This window comes from Amblyomma maculatum, chromosome 1 (genome assembly GCF_055883805.1).
Source record: "Amblyomma maculatum isolate TAMU_Amacu chromosome 1, ASM5588380v1, whole genome shotgun sequence".
Taxonomy (NCBI): Eukaryota; Metazoa; Arthropoda; class Arachnida; order Ixodida; family Ixodidae; genus Amblyomma; species Amblyomma maculatum.
This window is the reverse complement of record NC_139344.1, coordinates 432,228,172-432,248,721: the sequence shown is the minus strand read 5'-3', so window position 1 is coordinate 432,248,721 and position 20,550 is coordinate 432,228,172. Positions and strand designations below refer to the sequence as shown.

Here is a 20,550-nt window from a genome sequence, read left to right as displayed (position 1 = left end):
GTCGCAGTCGTCATATATATAGTTCTATAAACCCTTTCCTTCAGTCACTAGCGGCTGCGGAACAACTGACCACGGCGGCGGTCAGACCTGTGACGCAGCAGGGGGTGCTAAGAACTTCAGGTTCCGCTGGACAGGCCGCCATCGGAAACTGACCCTGGCAACGTTTAACGCCAGAACCCTAGCTAGTGAAGCTAGTTTAGCAGTGCTGTTAGAGGACCTAGAGGGTATGAAATGGGATGTCATAGGGCTTAGTGAGGTTAGGAGGCCGAATGAGGCATCTACTATACTGAAGGATGGGCATATACTGTGTTATCGAGGTTTACCGGAACGGCAACAACTAGGAGTAGGTTTCCTTGTCAATAAGTGTATAGCGGGTAGTTAAGATGAATTATATAGTAATAATGATTGACTGGCAGGCATCGTACTTAGGCTTAATAAGCGGTATAAACTGAAGGTTGTACAGGCCTATGCAGATACATGTAGTTATGATGACCAGGCAGTTGAAAGCTTCTACGAAGATGTAGAATCGACAATGCGAAAAGTAAAGACGCAGTATACTGTACTAATGGGCGACTTCAACGCCAAGATAGGTAAAAAACAGGCAGAAGACCAGGCAGTATACGTGACTGTAGCATTGGTTCTATGAGTACCTCAATGCAAATGAATACAAAATAACTTAAGATTAATGAATACCTTCTTCAGAAAACGGAGGAACCGGAAATGGACATGCAAAAGTTCTAATTAGAAGACCAAAAATGAAATTGACTACCTATTCTGTTCAACCCCCGCCATTATGCAAGATGTAGAGGTAATTGCGAAAGTGCGATGCAGTGACCATAGGATGGTGATGTCCCGAATTAGTCTAAATCTGAAGCAGGAACGCAACAGATTAGTACGAAAGAAGCCCATCAACGAATTAGCGGTGAGAGGGAGGGAAGACGAGTTCACGACCTCGCTACAGAATAGATATTCAGCTCTAACCGAGGATGGCGACATTACCCTAGAAGAAATGAACAATAATTTCAGAGATATCATTACTGAGTGCGCGGTAGAAGTAGGCGGTAGGATAGTTAGAGACGATATCGGTAAGCTGTCTAAGGAGACGAAAGATTTGTTTAAGAAACGCCTCGTATGAACGCTTCCAATCTAACAGACCAGATATTGTTGGCCGAGATATCAAAGCTAATCAATAAGCGCAAGGTGGCCGATATAAGGAAGTATAACATGGAGAAAATAGAGCATGCTGTAAAGAACAGGGGAAGCCTTAAAGCTGTAAACAAGAAATTGGGATAGGCAAAAAACAGATGCATGCGATAAGGAACAAGGCAGGCAACGTCATCACGAATATGGAAGGGATAGTCAAAGTAGCCGAGGAGTTCTATACAGATCTCACCAGTCGCCAAAGTAGTCAGGACCGTAATGAGATTGGCGGTAGGGAAAAACAAGCGCTCCACCAGTGACGAAGGACGAGGTCAAGGAAGCATTACAAACTATGAAAAGGGGGAAATCATCTGGAGAGGATAAGATAACAGCAGATTTGCTGAAGGACGGGTAGATATCGTGCTAGAAAAACTGGCCACCCTGTATACGCAGTGCCTGTTGTCATCGACGTTACCGGAAGCGTGGAAGAATGCAAACATTATCCTCATTCATAGGAAAGGGGCCTCTAAGGACCTTAAAAATTACAGACCAATCAGCGTACTGTCTGTTACGCATAAGGTATTTACTAAAGTAATCGGTAATAGAATCAGGACAATCTTAGGCTACAATCAAAGAATCAAGCAGGTTTTCGGAAACGGTACTCTACTATTGACCATATCCATACCATTAACCAGGTGATAGAAAAATGCTCGGAATATAGCCAGCCCTTATACATAATATTACGAAAAAGCATTTGACTCAGTTGACCCCTCGGCGGTAATGCAGGCATTGAGAAATCAGGGGGTAGACGAGGCATACGTAAAACTTCTGAAGATATATATAATGGCTGCACAGCAACCATAGTTCTGCATAAAGTAAGACAATTCCCGTAAAAAAAGGAGTTAGGCAAGGAGACACGATATCCCCAGTAATATCCACAGCTTGCTTACAGGAAGTATTCAGAGGCTTGGAATGGGAGCAGTTAGATATAAGGGTAGATGTATAATACCTCAGTAATCTGCGATTTGCTGATGATATTGCCTTGCTTTAAGCAACTCGAGGGATGAACTGCAAATAATTATTGATGACCTAGACAGGAAAAGTAGAAAGGTAGGCTTGAAAATCAATATGCAGTAGACTAAGGTAATGTTCAACAGCCTCGGGAAGGAATAGCAGTTTACATTAGGTAGCGAAGTACTGGAAATAGTAGGCGAATATGTCTACTTAGGGCAGGTAGTAACCGCAGATCCGGACCATGAAAAGGAAATAACAAGAATAATAAGATTGGGATGAATCGCATTTGGCAAGTACTCGCATATTATTACTAGCAGCTTACCGGGATCGCTCAAGGGGAAAGTATACAACAGTGCATCTTGCCTGTACTCAGCTATGGGGCTGAAACTTGGAGAACCAAGATACTTTGTTGGGCGAGTTGGTACTTATTCATTATTAATACAAACAGCGCGAACAAAAGACAGAGGACAAGAAAAAAGAAAGCCACAGTATAAGCGCTTGTACTGCGGCTTTCTTTTATCTTGTCCTTTGTCTTCATGTTCGCGCTGTTTATATCAATAATGAAACTTGGAGGCTAACCAAGAGGGTTCTACTTAAGTTGAGGAGAACCTAGAGGGCTATGGAAGGAAAAATAATAGGGGTAACATTAGGAGATAGGAAACATTCTGAATGGTTCAGAGAAATAACTCAAGTTACTGAAATTCTAGCGGAAATTAAGAAGAAATGGACATGGGCAGGACATGTAGTGCGAAGAGAGGATAGCCGATAATTGCTTAGGGTAACAAACTGTATTTCAAGGGAAGGAAAGCGTAGCAGGTGGAGGCATAATGTTAGGTGGGCGGATGAGATTGAGAAGTTCGCAGGGGTCAAGTGGATGCATCTAGCACAGAGCCGGGTTATTTGCAGAAATATGGGAGAGGCCTTTGCCTTGCAGTGGGTATAGTCAGGCTGATGATGATTGTGGCTGGCAGGCGGAACATTCAAGCAGGTAAACTACATTGGCGGTGTCACAGGTGTAGTCGCCTTTAATTTTTGAACGATATTTGGACGCTGTGCAGATACTGATGCCGTTGTCACCTGGGAACAGATTGTGAAGCAAGATGTATTGCATGGCGCACAGCCAGTAAAATCCGGACGGGTAGTTCTCGAAGGCAAAATATCACGGAAATTCTAGCATGTCTGAATGCAGCTAGGGACGGTACCTAGATGATGTATTTTATTAAACTTTATATCACTTATGATTAGGCGGTTCCACGGCTGCCTGGAAGTACAGAGCTCTAGCTAGCTCATGTGCCGCCTTGTCGAGGGGACGGATTCATTCGCGGAGGTCCAGGTGATTGGAATTCTTCTTTCTAGTTTTACCTTCTCTCATTTCGGCTGACTGTTCCGAAACGGTCTCTTCCCTTTTGCAAAGTTCCAGACTGAAGAGGGGTTTGTTGGGGGTTACTCAGAGGACTGGTGACAGCGACTGGTGACGCAACACGATTGTGGAGCAAAGCACAATCTTTTCCGATCAGGACAGCCCAAGCTTCCAGTGCGCCAGGAACCCAGCAGTCTTCATCATCGCTTGCGTCGGCGCTGTATCATCTTCCTTACAATTGCCCTGGCGGAAATAGGGAGCCACCCTGGCGACTTAAGGCGAGGGGACGACCAGGGGACGACCAGGGGATCGTAGTATGGCTTAATTTAACTGACGTGAACAACTTCTCGCCCGCGGCGGTGGTGGCATCAAGAAGGCGTTGCCGGCTCAACGATATAGTTAACTGTAGATGTACGCTCTAATACAGGATAAGGGCCGTTATACTTTGCTGAGAATTTCGAATCAGCCAGAACACACAGTTAAACGAGGGGGTTGGCAGGATAGTCAGAAGCGGGCTTCCCGTGATCGCTCTAATATGGCGAAGACCTCGAATGTCCGACGTGAATGAGCGAGCCAGCTTGCGGCACTGCTCAGCATTACGGGCAACAGCAGAAAGAGACTTGTACTCTGAACTGTCGGGGTGGTAAAGAAGTATGATGTCCAGTAGACAGGAAGGCTCACGACCGTGCAGCATAAGGAATGGGGAAAATCCAGTCGTTGCTTGAGACACTATGTTATAGGCATAGGTGACATACGGAAGCATCTGATACCAATTAGAAGCGTAAGAAGAAACTTACTTGGCGAGCCCCTCATGTCACCAAGAGTTCGAACAAACCTTTCAGTGAGGCCGTTGGCTTGAGGTTGGTAGGCGTTCAATGTATTGTTTGGCAAGCTTCCAACACCTTTTGGACCACTCGTGATAGAAAGAAGTGGATGCGGTCACTAAGAAGTTCACGAGGAGCCCGTGACGTAGAACGAAGTGACGGAGGATGAAGGAGGCGACGTCACGAGCACTAGCCGACGGCAGGGTTGCAGTCTCCGCGTAGCGGGTTGTACGTGACCCACGGCGACTATTATCCAGCGGCTTCCTGATGTCGAAGAGGTAGATGCCGACACAATCGAAGGGTCGCGCTGGACAAGGCAAAGGCTGTAATTGGCCAGTGGAGGGGAGCGGAGACGACTTCCGCTGCTGACAAGCAGTACAGGAGCGACTATAGCGGCGGACAAAGTTTTACATCCCCCGCCTGTAGTACCGCTGGTGAATATACTCGTATGTGCTCAACAAGCCACCATTTGCGGTTGGCGGGTCGGCTTGGTGATGGGTCCACATTTCTGTGGTAAGACGGCGAGGAACGATCAAGGGATATTTGCGACCACCCGGGTGATAGCTTTTGAGCAGACCAGACCGGATCGTAAAACGGGAAGTTTGGCAATAAAAGGCTCGCGGGAATGAAGACGTTGAGGACATGAGAAGGATGTGTAGGAGGGAAGTTATACAAGAATCCCGGTGTTGGTCAAAATGCAGATTGTCGGAAGGGCTGCAACGGAGGGTTCGGATATCGAGTCCGAGGGTGCAGGAAAAGGCTCCGGCGAGCGCTGCAAGGCATCAGCGTCGGAGTCTTTGCGTCCCGATCGACATATGACGTCAAAGTCAGTCTGAAGACCAAGATACCAGCGACCGAGGCGTCCAGAAAGATCTTTTAGGAAAGCCAACCAGCAGAGGGCATGGTGGTCGGCGATGACTTTAAAGTGGCGGCCATATAAGCAGGGGCGAAACTTTGTTAAGGCCCACAAGATTGAATGACACTCCTTTTCCGTCACGGTGCAGTTAATTTCAGCAGTCTTTATCGCTCGCCTAGCGCACTCAACTACATATTCGGAAAAGCCTGGTTTTCGTTGAGCAAGGAGAGCACCGAGGCCGATGCCGCTGGCGTCAGTGTGCACCTCTGTAGGATTGAATGGGTCGTAATCGCAGAAAATGGGTGGTGAAGGGAATAGACCTCAGAGCGTAGTGAAAGCCGCAGATTGGGCTACAGGCAGACAAGTCAGTGGGACCATTCAGCATATGTATAAGCGGTGCTGTGATGGTAGCAAAACTGCGGACAAATTGGCACAAATATGAGCATACGCCGACGAAGCTACCCAGCTCTTTAACAGAAGTCGATCTCGGGAACTCAGTTACCGCCCGTAGTTGGTCCGGATCGCGCAAGACGCCATCTTTGAACCCGACATGACCCAGTGTTGTCAGCTTGCGAGCGCCAAAGCGTCATTTCTTGAGGTTTAGTTGCAGAACGGCGCTAGTGAGACAGCTCAGTATTCGGTGCAAGCACACGAGTTGCGTTGGAAAATTATGCGAGAAAACGACGATATCATCCCAATAACAGCCAAATATTCCACTCGAGGTAGCATAAGATATTGTTTATCATTCGCTCAGACATAGCAGGAGCGTTGCAAAGACCAAACGGCATCACGGGGAAGGGGTAACAATGGCTGTCTTGGGTCGGTCAGACTAAGACATAGGGACTTCCCAATAGCCAGATCGCAGGTCCAGGGACGAAAATAACTCGGCTCCTTGTAAACATTCGATGGCGTTGTCAATGCGGGGTAGTGTGTATACCTCTTTAGGGGTAATTTTGTTAGGACGGCGGTAGTCAACGCAAAATCTTATGGAGCCATACTTAGTTTTCACAAGTACCACTGGAGACGACCACGGACTAGACGAAGGCTGAATTATACCACGTTGTAACATGTCATCGACATGCTGAGCAATAACACGGCTCTTCGTACGCGAAATATGGTAAGAGCACTGGCGAAGAGGTGCATGACTGCCGGTGTCGTTGTAGTGACCAACCTCGGTCACACGGCCCAAGGAGGTCTTCTGAACATCAATAAAAAATGAAACTTGTTGAAGAGAGCAAACAGTTGCTTGCGGTGAGTCGGGTCGAGGTCACTGGCCACAAATTAATGAAAAGTTCCCAACTCAGTATATCGGAAAAAGCAGCAATCGGCGTTAGGAAGGTTAAGATGGCACTTTGTGGTATATACGCATCAACATCAAATGGCGAGATGAGGTCAGCAACTTCAATATGGCCAAGGCATTCGCAACGAAGTGGCGGGAGCAAAGCAGTTGAAGCATTCGCAACAACAATCGAAGCGAGCGACACCGCGATTAATATCGATGATAGCAAAGAGAAGAAGAAAGTGACGGCGAGAAGCGAACATCGGAAAAGGCGCGAAAAGATCAGTTGCGTCGAATGAAAAAGGAACACACACGGGAACAATCACAGAAAAGTTGGGCGGAATGTTGGTGTCGTCAGCGACCACAGCTTTGGCGCAAGACAAATACGGCGCATTGTCAAGACGCTCATCACAGAGCGTAGAGAAGGCTACGTGGGTGCGCATGCAGTCAATAGCATCATTGTGGCAGGAACGGAAATCCCAGCCAAGAATTAAGTCATGCGAGCATTAGGCAAGTACTAAAAACTCGACGATGTATAAGACGTCCGCGATAACGACGCGCGCTGTGCAAGCAGCAGACGGACGAACGCAATCGGCGCTGGCGGTGCGAAGAGAGAGTCCAGAATTCGGGGTGGTAACTTCATGAAGCGAGCGGCAAAAACTTTCGCTAATGACGGAGAGACAGGCCCCTGTATAGACTAGGGAAAGTGCACGAACACCGTTAACAAAATGTTTGAGAACGTTCGGCGGAGACAGACGAGGACTTGTCGTAGGCGAAATATGTGCAGTTAGTGCCCCAGGAACTGCCGCTGATAGTTTTCCGAGTCTTGTGTCAAGCTGCGACGCCGCATTGGCGACAAAGAACGACGGCGAGGGGATGGCGAGCGGTGCAATGTGGAGATGTCACCGAATGAGGATGCAAGGTGTCGCACAGATAATTCCAGTCAGCATATTGTTTGCAGGGGCAGAACGCAAAATACAACAGCACAAGCGGGCGATGTGGCCTGGAATACCGCACGCATAGCAGATAGGCCGGCTGTCATTCGTCAAAGCCCAAGCTGTCGGGCGATCTCATCTCGAACAAAATCTTTGTTGTGAGCCAAAAGGTGGCTGATCACAGCCAGGCCAGAGATGGACGAAGCAGGTACGGGAGAGCGACAAATGCAGAGACATTGCTTGAGCAACTCGTCAAAATTTTTACAAAGACATGTGAAATGCATCGCATCAATTTTCTTCATTATTTTCTTTATCTTGGCAGTTTCATCCATAGACGGGTCGACACGCTTAAAAAAACACACGAAGTCTTCAATGTAGCTTGTGAGGTTTTCCCCTTCATGCTGAGCTCGTACGCGCAAGGCTTCTTTAGCGCGTAGTTTTCGCACTGTGGGACGACCGAAAACGTTCATGCCCTTTGCCTTGAAGGCAGCCCGAGTTGGTTGTCGGCCTCATGATTTCGATACCTTAGCTTCGCAACGTCACTCAGAAGATGGCATTGTTGATCTTCATGCGGTCATCCCAGTTGTTATGACGACTCACCCGCTCGTACGAGTCCATTCAATCTTCAACGTCCTGGTTGCCCTGCCCGCTGAAATCATTGGTGTCTCGCTGCCGAATGCCACCGGTGCATGAGACGTACTGCGAAGGGCTGCCACTGGATGTAGGCGTAACTCGTTTGTTGCCATAGATATCGCATGGCTGCGAAGCTCCACTGTGATCGAATTAGAGTCGTACTCCGCACTTCCGCCAAATGAAGAGGGGTTTATTTTGGGTTGTTCAGAGGACTGCTGACGGCCGCTGGTGAAGCAAGGGGATTGTAGAGAGAAGCACAGTCTCGTTCAATCAAGACAGCCCGAGATTGCAGCGCGCGCGCCAGTTTATCGACCGGAACCCAGTCATCTTCATCGTCATTCCTTACAATACAGCCATTTTGGTGTGCCTAAAGACTATGCTAGCTTCCTTTCGAACACAAGTCAGCGTTATCGCAAATTCGTCGGCCGTGTCTACATTTCAGATTCTAACTGACTGGGCAGCGGTGGGTGCACCGCGACCGTTGACGTCCGCGGGCACCGCCGCTCCAAATTTCGCACTAGCCTCGTACACGTAGGCGCCCGCCTCCAGTTTCATTATCCTCACTTCCTTTGCGAGCGTCTCGGCCCCATTTTATCCTCCTTGTACGTAGTGTGCATGATTTTGGGCACGGGGAGGGGGCACTATCATATATCCGCGACATTTTCTCGCTCGTTTTTTCTATCTTACTACAGTTCCACACTGCCGAGGATGGCTCTGCTCAACCTTTCTAGTTGCGCCACGCGAACCGCTTCCACTAGTTCCCTTGAGTTGTTGTGCAGCCCCATTTCCAGCAGGCATTCAGTCAAGGTCGAGATAGGTAGTCCCAGCGCCCTCTCCGCGTATAGTTTAATGACTGCGTCTATGCTCTGCTTTTTGTCTGATCTTGCATTTACGAATGGTGCGGCGTAACACTGACTAGTGATTTAAGCCTGCATTCGTTTCAACAGGCTTCGTTCCTTAAGGGATTCACTCTTCAGTAGGCTTCTCCTGAACAGTCCCATGGCTTGTTGGCGTGTAAAGAATATATAAAGAAAAAGAAGAACCGACAATCCCGTAGCTCGACTTCAGAAACGAAAAAGGGCCATTAATCTGAGCACGAAGCAGAGAAGAAATGCCGAGCTCTTGCTCCCGAAAGAGGAGCCAGCAAAAGTCAGCCCGTTCCTAGGTTTCATGTTACAAACCGAAGACGGCATGGTCCACTTTCCCGGAACGACCGGGGAACGCGCGATTGGAATTAAGGGTCGGCGTGGCACCCCGCTGAGGAGAAGGAGGGGCCTGGGCCGGCGACGAGGAGGCTGTGCGCACGTGCGGGGTGCGAGTGCTGCTGGGAACGACTGGCCGAGAGAGAGAAGAGGGGACGAGACAGTGTGGAACGCACCCTTCGTCGGAGAAAGACGCGTGTAAACTTTGCTGAAAATATCCAGTGTTTTTGTTACCGTTAAAGAGTTTTTGTCCGCGTGTGATTTGTTCACTTTTATTCGAATCCCCTAAAGTTCAAGGTTGTAATAAAGTTCAGTCTATTATCAAATCAACAACTACTACATGGTGCCAAAACCTGGGATGAGAAGATAGTGGCGAAATCCGAAAAGACCACGACGGACCAAAATAGAAAATCTCAAAGCCAAGAGGCGAAGTCGACGAGTGCAGAACACAATTATCATCAACGAGGTCACAATAGCACTGCCGACAGCCAACGTCCAACAGTTGACAGGTCTGCTTCACAGACTGGAAGTCAGCACTGATGAGCTGCGGAAGATCAACGACGAGTTGGAGAACTATCTACCGGAGGAAGCATTTGAGACCGAGTTTACAGAAAGCGTTGAATACGATGACCGGGCCATAAACCTCATCGTCCAACTGAGGGCTCGGATCGAAGCTTCACAACAAACTGCGTCCGAACAGAACGCCGAATCGACGCAAGCGTCCGTGCTGACGCCCAGAATAACTGCAATCAGGCTTCCGAAGCTGCAGCTTCAGTCTTTCAATGGTGAGCTTGCCAACTGGCAGTCTTTTTGGGAATGTTTCCGCGAAGCGGTGCATGATAATGAGGCCCTGTCCAAAGCGGAGAAATTTCATTACTTAAAGAGCCTCCTCACCGGGCCTGCCGCATCGGCAGTAAAAGGATTGCAGGCAACTGAGGCCTGCTATGACGACGCGGTACAGATACTGCAGCGCCGTTTCGGCGACAAAGGGCTAATCGAACAAGAACACCTGACCAAATTAAGGACGCTACCGCCAGTGTCGTCATCAGGAGATGTCAGAGGACTCTGCCTGCTCTACGATCATGTTCAAACCCACATTTGCGGGTTAACGGCTCTCGGAGTGACCAAGCATGCTTACTGCGCAATGCTTTGCGATATTATCCTGACGGCGCTGCCGCGAGACATGGTGGTAGAGTTTCACCGCCTGGCAAGCCGAGCGACCAAGACAGATGTGTTGTCGCCGCCTGATAGTGGTCTCGCGTCACCAGCGCAGCAGTCCTCCGCCTCGACGCACACAGCAGACAGATCAGAGAGAAGGCTAGAGGAGGTACTACATTTTCTGCTGGTAGAAACAGAGTGTCGAGAGCGATGTAGGCAAGTTCCCGCCTTTGAAAAGCCGTCTCACAAGGAAAACCTCGGCAAACGCGCCAGGCAGCCGACTCCGAGTGCCGCTGTTCTTTATGCGCAAACAGAGAAGACATAAAAATGAGCATTCTGCGGTTCGAACAGGCACGGCACAGAGATCTGCACGGCTGCACTGACGAAAAAAGAAAAAGCTGAAAAACTTGCCAGGGCGAAAAAGGTGCTTTCGATGCACAAGGTGGGGACACCGAGCAAAAGACTGCAGGCGAAAGATAAAACGCGGGAATTGCCAGAAAAGACACGCTACTCAATGTGTAACCCCAATTGGGCAGCGATCAAAACTGACGTGACAACAGAGGTCACCGCCACTAATGTGCATGTAGAAGCCAAAACAGAAGAAACGCAAGAGACGGCACTGCAGACTTTTCGTGCCATTGCTTTGGGGAGCACCAAATACGGCTACATCCGGGGAATCATGGACGGTGGAAGTCAAAAAACATTCATTCGAGCAGATATCTCAAAAACACTTGATTTGAAGGTTTTAGGAAAGGCTGACTTCCACCAAAACACCTTTGGTGCTGCGGCCGCGCAAGTCCAAAGCTGCCGGCTGGTAGAAGTTCGCCTTCGGAGCCAAGACGGAGATCACGAAATAGCAATAGAGGCTATTGAGGTGCCCTACATATGCAAGGACGTCAGGCAGGTGCCCACAGATCACAGTTTTGTGCAAAAGATGAAATTTCGAGGAGCACTGCTCGCAGACAGACTGATCCATGCGGGCATGTCTTCAGTGCCAGGTATTGGATTACTAATTGGAGCCGGCCACCTTTGGAAATTGCAAACGGGAGAGGAGCAAAGAAGCAACGAAAATGAAGGATTAGCAGCGGTGAATACAAAGTTTGGTTGGACGATTCAGGGACCGTTCAGTGTGACTTCAAGCCTCGCAACCGTAAACAATGTTTGCATACTAAGAATAGGCTTCGAAACTGCAGACCAGGTCCACACTACGCTGCAGAATTCTTGAGAACTAGACGCCATCGGCATAAAAGATTCCCCAGAGACACACGACGAAAGAGCATTGAGCAAGGTAAAGTTGGAAAAGAAAGGTCAGCGCTATGAAGTCGCCTTGCCATGGAAAGACGCATCCAAAGAACTCAACGACAACAAAAATATGGCAATTCGGTGACTCGACAACCTGACAAAGCGACTATGCCGCAATCCAGAACTCGTTGAGCAATACGACGACGCCATCAAGGCAGGGCATGCGGAGCAGGTGACCGAAGAAGTAGTGTCTGGGAAAGTTTATTACACGCCACATCACCCAGTCGTACGTAGTGAGGCAACTACAACGAAGCTGCGTGTCGTATTCGACGCATCATCACACGTTCCGAGGAAACGGTCACTCAACGACCACTTGGAAATAGGACCTAACCTCGTCAGTGATTTGGTGCAGATTCTCTTGCGGTTCCGCCTACACAAGGTCGCTCTCGTAGCAGACATCGAGAAAGCATTTCTGCAGAAAAGCTTGCGGCCTGATGATAGAGACGCCCTGCTGTTCTTCTGGTACAGTCGCCCGCCGCTTGACCCGTCAGCATTGCCGGATATCGAAGAATGGATAATGACTCGGGTGCCTCTCGGTACGACAGCCAGCCCGTATTTGCTGACCGCTACCCTCCTCTATCACCTTGAATGGCCGACAAAGGAGGTCTCGAAAACGGCGAGCCTCATGAAGGACTCCTATTACATGGACGATGTGGTGACGGGAGCGGCTACAGTAAACGAGGCGTTAAGAATGGCCACTGAAGCCACCGACATAATGAGCGACGCCGGCATGCGCTTAAGGAAATGGTCCTCGAATTCCGATGCAGTCCGCGCGGCGCTTGGGGACGACGAAACTACACCTTCGAACGGTGAACAGATCCTGGGAATGAAATGGAACGCAGCTGACGACAAGATGGCAATATCCCTGGCCAGTGTGGTCAGCTCATTAACTAGCGGAGCTGCGTCGAAGCGCGCGGTGCTGCAGGTGCCGGCAAGAATATTCGACCCCTTGGGCCTCGTCGCACCGTTCGTGGGGCGAGCAAAGATCCTTTTCCAAAGGCTACGGGAGAGAGGTATGGAATTACCGAGTGACTTGAAAGCGGAATGGAGAAGTTGGTGTTTAGACCTCGCCAGTCTGAGACAACTCTCCTTCCCACGTTGCAGCCTACAGAACGACCACGTTTCAGGGCAGCTCCACATTTTTTGCGTCGCAGGTCCGACGGCCTACAGGTGCTGTGCTTACCTCCGCATCGGAGAAGACAACGAAACGGTGAGCATCAACTTCATCCTTGCCAAGTCACGCGTGGCGCCTCTGAAGGCCTTGTCGCTGCCTCGGTTGGAACTGATGGCTGCTGTAACTGGATCACGCATGGCCACCTACTTTCAAGGAGCAATTGATCCCAAAATGAATGTATTCTATTGGACTGACTCGATGATTACGCTCCTCTATCCCTTGGAAACGCGCATAAAATGAGTTGCACTCATTTTGGGGGGGGGGGATGTAAATAATATATAAAGAAAAGAAGAACCGACAATCCCGTAGCTCGACTTCAGAAACGAAAAAGGGCCATTAATCTGAGCACAAAGCAGAGAAGAAATGCCGAGCTCTTGCTCCCGAAAGAGCAGCCAGCAAAAGTCAGCGCGTTCCTAGGTTTCAAATTACAAACCGAAGACGGCATGGTCCACTTTCCCGGAACGACCGGGGAACGCGCGATTGGAAACAAGGGTCGGCGTGGCACCCCGCTGAGGAGAAGGAGGGGCCTGGGCCGGCGACGAGGAGGCTGTGCGCACGTGCGGGGTGCGAGTGCTGCTGGGAACGATTGGCCGAGAGAGAGAAGAGGGGACGAGACAGTGTGGAATGCACCCTTCGTCGGAGAAAGACGCGTGTAAACTTTGTTGAAAATATCCAGTGTTTTTGTTACCGTTAAAGAGTTTTTGTCCGCATCCCCTAAAGTTCAAAGTTGTAGTAACAAAGTTCAGTCTAATATGAAATCAACAACTACTGCAGGGCGTAAACGTTCAGCTTCCTTACCGTTATATCGGTGTACCCATCTGCTTGTCGAAACAGCCCCAAGATCCTAATTTGTTCGACTGTCTTGACTATGCCGCCGTCTACTGTTATGTTTGCATTTATCTGGAATTTGCACAGGAGCGCCTTTGGGTTGTCGTTAAGCAGTTACGATATTTGTGACGAGCATGAGAGGTCTCTGTTGGCCGCGTAGGACACCACGGTGTTCGCCGCCCCCTGCAGGCTCTTCTCGGTGGTCGCGTCACTCCCCTGGTCGAACCAGAGGTTGACATCGTCCACGTACATACTGAATTGCAAGATTTCCACTTTCCTAAGTTCTACTAGGAGTTTTTTATGGATACATTACAGAGGAACGAGGACAGCACCGAGCCTTGTGACGTGCCTCTTCTTCCTAATTTTACGTTGGAGGATTTAATGTCCTGAAACTATATCTTTATCGTCCTTCTTGACAAGACGTCGTACGCAGTCGTACGTAAATGCCTCAGGCACTGGTACTGCAGGCTACCGATATATTTGCAGCAGCGCATACGGTCAGTAGGCGTGCACGTTTTCATTAAATAAAATGAGAAAAGCAAATGCATAATTCTTGTGCGCTGCGAAAAGAAGCACACTCTGCATCGCTCTCTATAACAGACACCTAAACAATCAATGGAGGAAAAAGGAGGAAATAAAAAAACTACCAACGTACATAATCGGAGCTATCTTTACATTCCCGCGCATTCCCTTTTGAGTGAGTAGCGCGCGTCTCTCAATGAAAAAAAAAGGGGGGGACTATAAGATATGTGTCGCTACGATGCTCCCCTGCATCGCTTTCTATACCAGTCAACGCGATAGCCACATGAAGAAAAACAAGACAAAATAACAGATCTAACGCACAGAATACGCGCTCATTCTGTGGACACCCGAACCGCGCCGTAAGGGAAGGGAGGAAGGTGGGAATGAAAGTGGAAAGAGAGAAAGAGGAGCCGTAGTGGAGGGCTACGGAGTAATTTCGACCACCTGGGGATCTTTAACGATGTCAGCGCACGTTAAAGATCCCCAGGTGGTCGAAATTACTCCGTAGCCCTCCACTACGGCTCCTCTTTCTCTCTTTCCACTTTCATTCCCACCTTCCTCCCTTCCCTTACGGCGCGGTTCGGGTGTCCACAGAGCAAGTGTGACAGTTACTGCGCCTTTCCCTTCCTGTGAACCAATTTAACTTAACTTTAACATTCCCGTGCATCGCACTTTTTGACGCACAAAACTACACACCCGGGGGTTCCTGCAGGAACCACCTCTCGCTTTATGTCTCCTCTCAATTGCTATCTAGGAGTATTTAGTCGTTACCAGGCTGACATGCTCCCTTCACGCGGCGAAATGTTAGTCATAAAAAACGCACCCGGAATGGGCTTGTATCTTCCAATCATATACGCGCTCATCCAGCCACATGGTATGGATCATAATAATAACCTTTGATGGCGCTCAAAAATAAAGAGGAAAAAGATAAAAAAGAAGGAATGAAAGAAAAAAGAAAACGAGAGAATTCAGCAAAGCAGCGTTCCAGGCTGAACCGAAAAAGGAAAAACCCTGCTCAATGTGCTGGCAGCGTGAAACAACACTCTTGCATTGGCGGTCTTGCGATTCTCTCAACAGCATTTGCGGGGAGCAGACGGGAAAAATTTGAGCACAGCACGGCGGTGTCAGCGTAACCCCGGAAACTATGCGACAGCGACCAAGACCGTAAGCGGAGGACAACAGCGCAGCTTGCGCACTGGAAGCAGGGATGCACTTATTGTAGCCAATAGAAGTAAGTAAAAGCCTCGCAGGAATTCTATGTAGCTGACGGGCCGAGAGCAGCGGCTGGGGCTGCGAAATTTACGCGAAGATAAATCGAGTGCTGATTCGTACGCACCTCTCGCAGTCTGGCGATTCGCCGCCGGCGCTCTTCGGGGTCCATCGCAGAGGCCGCCGTTTCCGCTGCCGCTCAGCAGATCAGTGTCGTGCTGGAAGCAGCGGCCAGACAAGAGGGAATACTGATGGCGCCCGTCACGCGCAGAGCGAAAAAAATCACTGGCACGCACGTGTAGATCGTGACCAACTAACCGTTTTTTTTTCTTCCACGACAACGCCATTGAAGGCGATGCTGATTTCGATCCAGTGATGGTGATAGAGACGTTAGCTGTTATTGGGTTCTGTAAAGGAGGCGTATTTCTGACCATTCAATGTAAGCTTGCTGGTACTTTTTCCACCTCACTTGCTGTATAGTCAGCGAGCTAAATTGTGATGACGGTGCAGAAGCGTCCTAAACTACGTCCTGAATAGCGTGTATTATGGCTAGCTGGCGTTGTTATTGCAGTAATAAATGCCTGTTTGTTGTCAGCACGTGTTGTTCCTTTGCTCCCAAGAGTACTCTCCGCAGTGGTCGACGAGCGCTTGTTAGCGCACGCGATCAATGGGTGGGGTTGGCGGTTTGGACCCCGATTAAGCAGGGAAAACGCACTTATCTATTGCAGCACCACGTCTGGCTGCCCAACGTGGGGCCACTCATAAAACGTTTCAAAGGACGAATTTGTCCGGACATGATAAGTGCTAAGCCTAGAGTGAATTTTGATCGCTAGGCCCTGCGGCATATTTTCTTGAGTGCGAGGTGAATTCCGCTGCACAATGTTTGAACTTCTCGACATGCGTAGCGCATTTTTTTCCATCCCTTATAGAGCTTCCTTCAATTTGAGGACAACGTGGTGTACTTCGAGAGAGTACGAGGCCTAGCGTTATCGTAGTTTTCGGCCTGAAGCGAGTGATATTCCGCGTGGTATTGCGAGTTTTCCTGTACATATTTTATCTTCTGCATCTCTTGCTAGTCCCGGAGTTGCGGGATCTGGGAGCCGAGTGGCCTGGGGCCACGGGTACCACAAGGAGCTTGCTGGGGCTGCAGCTCGTCACCGGCGTTCCGACACCATACGGTGGACATCGACTGCAAATCGCCTTCGTGCGGTGGGCGGAGTAGGACCATCCCGACGAGCCGATGTCAGCACGCGGCTGTGCGCACGTAACCCTTTCCTGTTTTTTTTTCTGTTCATTTCAGTGGTTGTTAGGCATATGTGTGCTCGGTATAGCCACCGTAGTATAGCTGCCTGCACCCCGTCACAAGAGACAACCCACGGGTTCATAGTGTTGTAGAGCGGGAGCACATTGCTGACCACTTGTGTTTTTGAGTATCCTCACACAACCTGAGCAGTCTCGTTCAACTCATAGATGGGGTTTGTTCACCTGAACTTTGCATTCGCAAAGCCGCGTGACACGTTTTCGAAGTAGGTTTTGTACGGAGCTACGAGGCGCGAGCTAAAGCCGGTGCTCCCTCCTGTGACTTTCTTTAAAGGCATGTGGAGAGCATCCTGGCAGTTATGCAGTTCCACCGGAGCCACCCAGGCTTACTAGCTTCTGCACATCGTCTCGCAACGCCTGCTGCGACGCAGCTCCAGGAATCCTATTCGGCACATCCACCCCGGGCAGCCGTGGCGAGACCAGTCACCAGTCATACTGGCTGCTGCTACTCTGGCGTAAAGGTATAACCATGTCGTCTTACGCGCCATTGCAGAATCCTAGCCTGCAGCTTTCATCCGCCCTCTCGAGTCCTGTGGACACATTGGCTGCTCATGAGATCCTTGGTGTTGGGCCGTACCAGCATCTGGCACGGCTCGGCACCGTCTCTGGCGTGGTCTGCATCTGCCTTCCAGACAACGGCGCCACCTCTACGGACTCCCAGCCGCAGTTTTCGACCGGGCACTGCTGCGTACCGGTCCGCAGACAGTGAATCCCACGTGACATTCCAGCCATCGGGCAGATACCTTCACGCTACAGACGGCGCACAGCGGAAATCTGCGAGGACGTCATCGGTGCTACCTCTGCTCGAACGTCCTTTCTCAAGAGCAAGTTCATGAAGATATCTTCATAAAGTGTACTTAGAGGCGTGCGGGTCAATTAAAGGTTGGTGGGATGTTGGAACAATCTGCCATCGTCCCCTTTAAGGTCGGGTTTCTTCCGTGGCAAATGCCCTGTCTATAAGAGATGGTGCCAGCATCGCCGCCGCACCAGTGCCAATTAAGGCCTCGTTCGTGTGCACTTGGGTAAACCAAGTCTCCGGTTTGGAGACTCGACACGATGAACGCATCCTCGCGTCACTACGCAGTCGCCGACGAGGCGAAGCCTTGTGTTAATTTTCCCCCCTTATCGCCTGTCTGGCCTTGGAGCTGCCCTAGCATTACTGAACATTGACTTTAGCCTTGCTTGTAAGTCGGAGGACCTAGATTCATTAGCGTGTTTTTCCCCCCTTATCGCCCTGTCTGGCCTTGGAGCTGCCCTAGCATTACTGAACATTGACTTTAGCCTTGCTTGTAAGTTGGAGGACCTAGATTCATTAGCGTGTTTTATTGCTTGCTGGCGTTGTTGTTATAGGGAACCAAGCTGGAGTTTCATGCGCGACACCAGGGCTCGGTTTTTGGTGGAGTGGAAGGAAAATAAAATTGCATTGCTTATAAATTGTATTCAATTTCATGGCCACTTCCCATCCTCGCCATCTGAAAAGAAATCAATATGTATGTATGTATGTATGTATGTATGTATGTATGTATGTATGTATGTATGTATGTATGTATGTATGTATGTATGTATGTATGTATGTATGTATGTATGTATGTATGTATGTATGTATGTATGTATGTATGTATGTATGTTGATCGGTTTGTGCGGTTTAAAGTCCCAAAGCGAGTCAGGCTATGAGAGACACCGTCGTGGAGGACTGGAAATTGCGACCATCTGGGGTTCTTTAGCGTGCACTGACATCGCACAGCACACGGGCGCCTTGCTTTATGTATGTATGTATGTATGTATGTATGTATGTATGTATGTATGTATGTATGTATGTATGTATGTATGTATGTATGTATGTATGTATGTATGTATGTATGTATGTATGTATGTATGTATGTATGTATGTATGTATGTATGTATGTGTAACTTTATTGAAATGCCGGCAAACGACAGTCTAATAGGGAGTTTTGGGCCCCAAGGAAATAGCGTGCGGCGGCGCAACGTGCTAGCCGAGTGGCGAGTTTTAGAATTGGGGTTTTCTCGGGTTCGAACTGTGTCGGAGTTCCCGGGTTCGAACCCGACCTCGGCGGCTGCGTTTCGATGGAGGCGAAACGAAGAGGCGTCGTGTGCTGTGCGATGTCAGCGCACGTTAAAGATCCCCAGGTGGTCGAAATTACTCCGTAGCCCTCCACTACGGCTCCTCTTTCTCTCTTTCCACTTTCATTCCCACCCTCCTTCCTTCCCTTACGGCGCGGTTCGGGTGTCCACAGAGCAAGTGTGACAGTTACTGCGCCTTTCCCTTCCTGTGAACCAATTTAACTTATTTAAGCTGCGGAGCCGGGCTTGCTTTCGTCTATTGCAACGCCACGGCGGTAAACCGAAGAAAAGCATTTAAATATATAACAGCTAACAACGCTATTTTATTAATCAAAAAGTACCATTATTGTGAAAAAACTATCTTAAGACTACCACTTATATAAAAGCGTTTTCGTCAGACAAGCCGAAATCTGCCAATTGTCAATCCAGGCCGAGGCTGGGAAACCTCATTTGAACCTTTCGCGCTTTCCGCCGTCTGGTCCCCATGGCAACCAAAGGAGGCGAACTCTCTAAACCTAGCATCTCGGTAAATGCGGAAGCAATCAGAAAATTTAGTGCGTTTTATCACTGAAAGTTGGTGGTGCGGGCGTCATGAGATATAACATAAGCTTCGTTGGCCTTTCGTTTTCCATGAACGCGTGACACCATGGAGCGGTGACGACGAATGTGTGCCGAGGCGAGCGGCCGCTGCTTGGCCGAATGCCACCTTGTTGCCGTAATCTAAGCGACCAAACGGCGGCTTGGGGCGAACCACAACCTACTCGAACGTTATTTCCAAAAATAGGGGCCGCCCCTAGCGTTAACCCAAGACCCCAAGCGTGCCTTACTTTTTGCGCATGTGCATTTCGACGCCCCAAGCTCCCTGGGGGCCCCTATTCTAAAACTCTATAATGTGTCGTGACGCTAGACTGTTTTGGGCATAGACAACATGAGGGTGTTAAATACCAATCTTTGATGTGTTCGGCTGGTACTGTGTACCAGATTGAAAGAGAACGACGCACATAACTCACTGAACTCAAATGCTGCAGTAATGGTTGTATACTATGTTACAGTGCGCACGATCTTGGTGAAATCTGCCTTGAAATACGTGACTCTGAGTACAAAAACGTAGAAGCGTGCTAAAACGATATGCACTGGGATAAGCCATGCTCCAAGTCAAATATTGATACGAAGACGACGAAGCTGGCAGTAGCGCGGGTGCAGCGCTCGCGTCAGGCCCGCTCGCTATTAAAGCATATCTCATCATGTTATTTTTTCTTTATGTTGTGTCGCTGTATTTAATCGCTTGCTATGCCATCCGGTAACAACATTGTAGCGAAAGCTAGAATGGGGCGAATCGAGTTTCGTCATGTTGCCCGAGGTCGCAAGTGCCTTTTCGCCGTAACCATAGCAGTTGCAACTGCACCGTTCCACATATGTTTCACTATAGTGCCTAGTATATTCTAGGAACTATAGTTTCAGCGCATCGACTCGCAAAGTAACGTGTCTCATTATGCAGTCTCACTGCGCATGAGAAAACCGCTGGCGGGTCACCCAGGGACTCGTTAGGTACTTAGTGCTCGTTACAGAGGGAGAGGAGAATAACGCTATTCGAGCAGATGCGCCCGCCGAGCTGATAAGGTGTTAAGGGTAGTTTTCGCAGTGCGCACGCGCGCGCCGCCGCGAAAAGCTGATCGAGTGGCGCCGCAAAATCACCGGCCGGCATCGCATGA

The 20,550-nt window shown here is 49.3% G+C and overlaps 1 protein-coding gene across 1 annotated transcript; it reads left to right on the top strand.

The window, feature by feature from the left end:
• Positions 1-5,033: 5,033 nt before the first annotated feature.
• Positions 5,034-17,465, top strand: LOC146209402 (uncharacterized). Its single transcript, XM_084580254.1, has 6 exons — positions 5,034-5,164; positions 9,766-10,617; positions 10,753-11,399; positions 11,826-12,716; positions 12,858-13,054; positions 17,031-17,465. Exons 1-6 carry the CDS (start codon positions 5,034-5,036, stop codon positions 17,463-17,465), a joined length of 3,153 nt encoding a protein of 1,050 aa, XP_084436380.1.
• Positions 17,466-20,550: the final 3,085 nt, after the last annotated feature.

What these genes read in the sequence shown, in the direction of transcription:
- LOC146209402 (XM_084580254.1), top strand. Translation starts at nt 5,034, where the DNA reads ATGCAGATTGTCGGAAGGGCTGCAACGGAGGGTTCGGATATCGAGTCC. An exon ending in GATCGACATATGACGTCAAA is followed by an intron (nt 5,165 to 9,765) that starts GTCAGTCTGAAG and finishes TCTGCTTCACAG; the next exon opens with ACTGGAAGTCAGCACTGATG. An exon ending in GGGCATGTCTTCAGTGCCAG is followed by an intron (nt 11,400 to 11,825) that starts GTATTGGATTAC and finishes GCCGCAATCCAG; the next exon opens with AACTCGTTGAGCAATACGAC.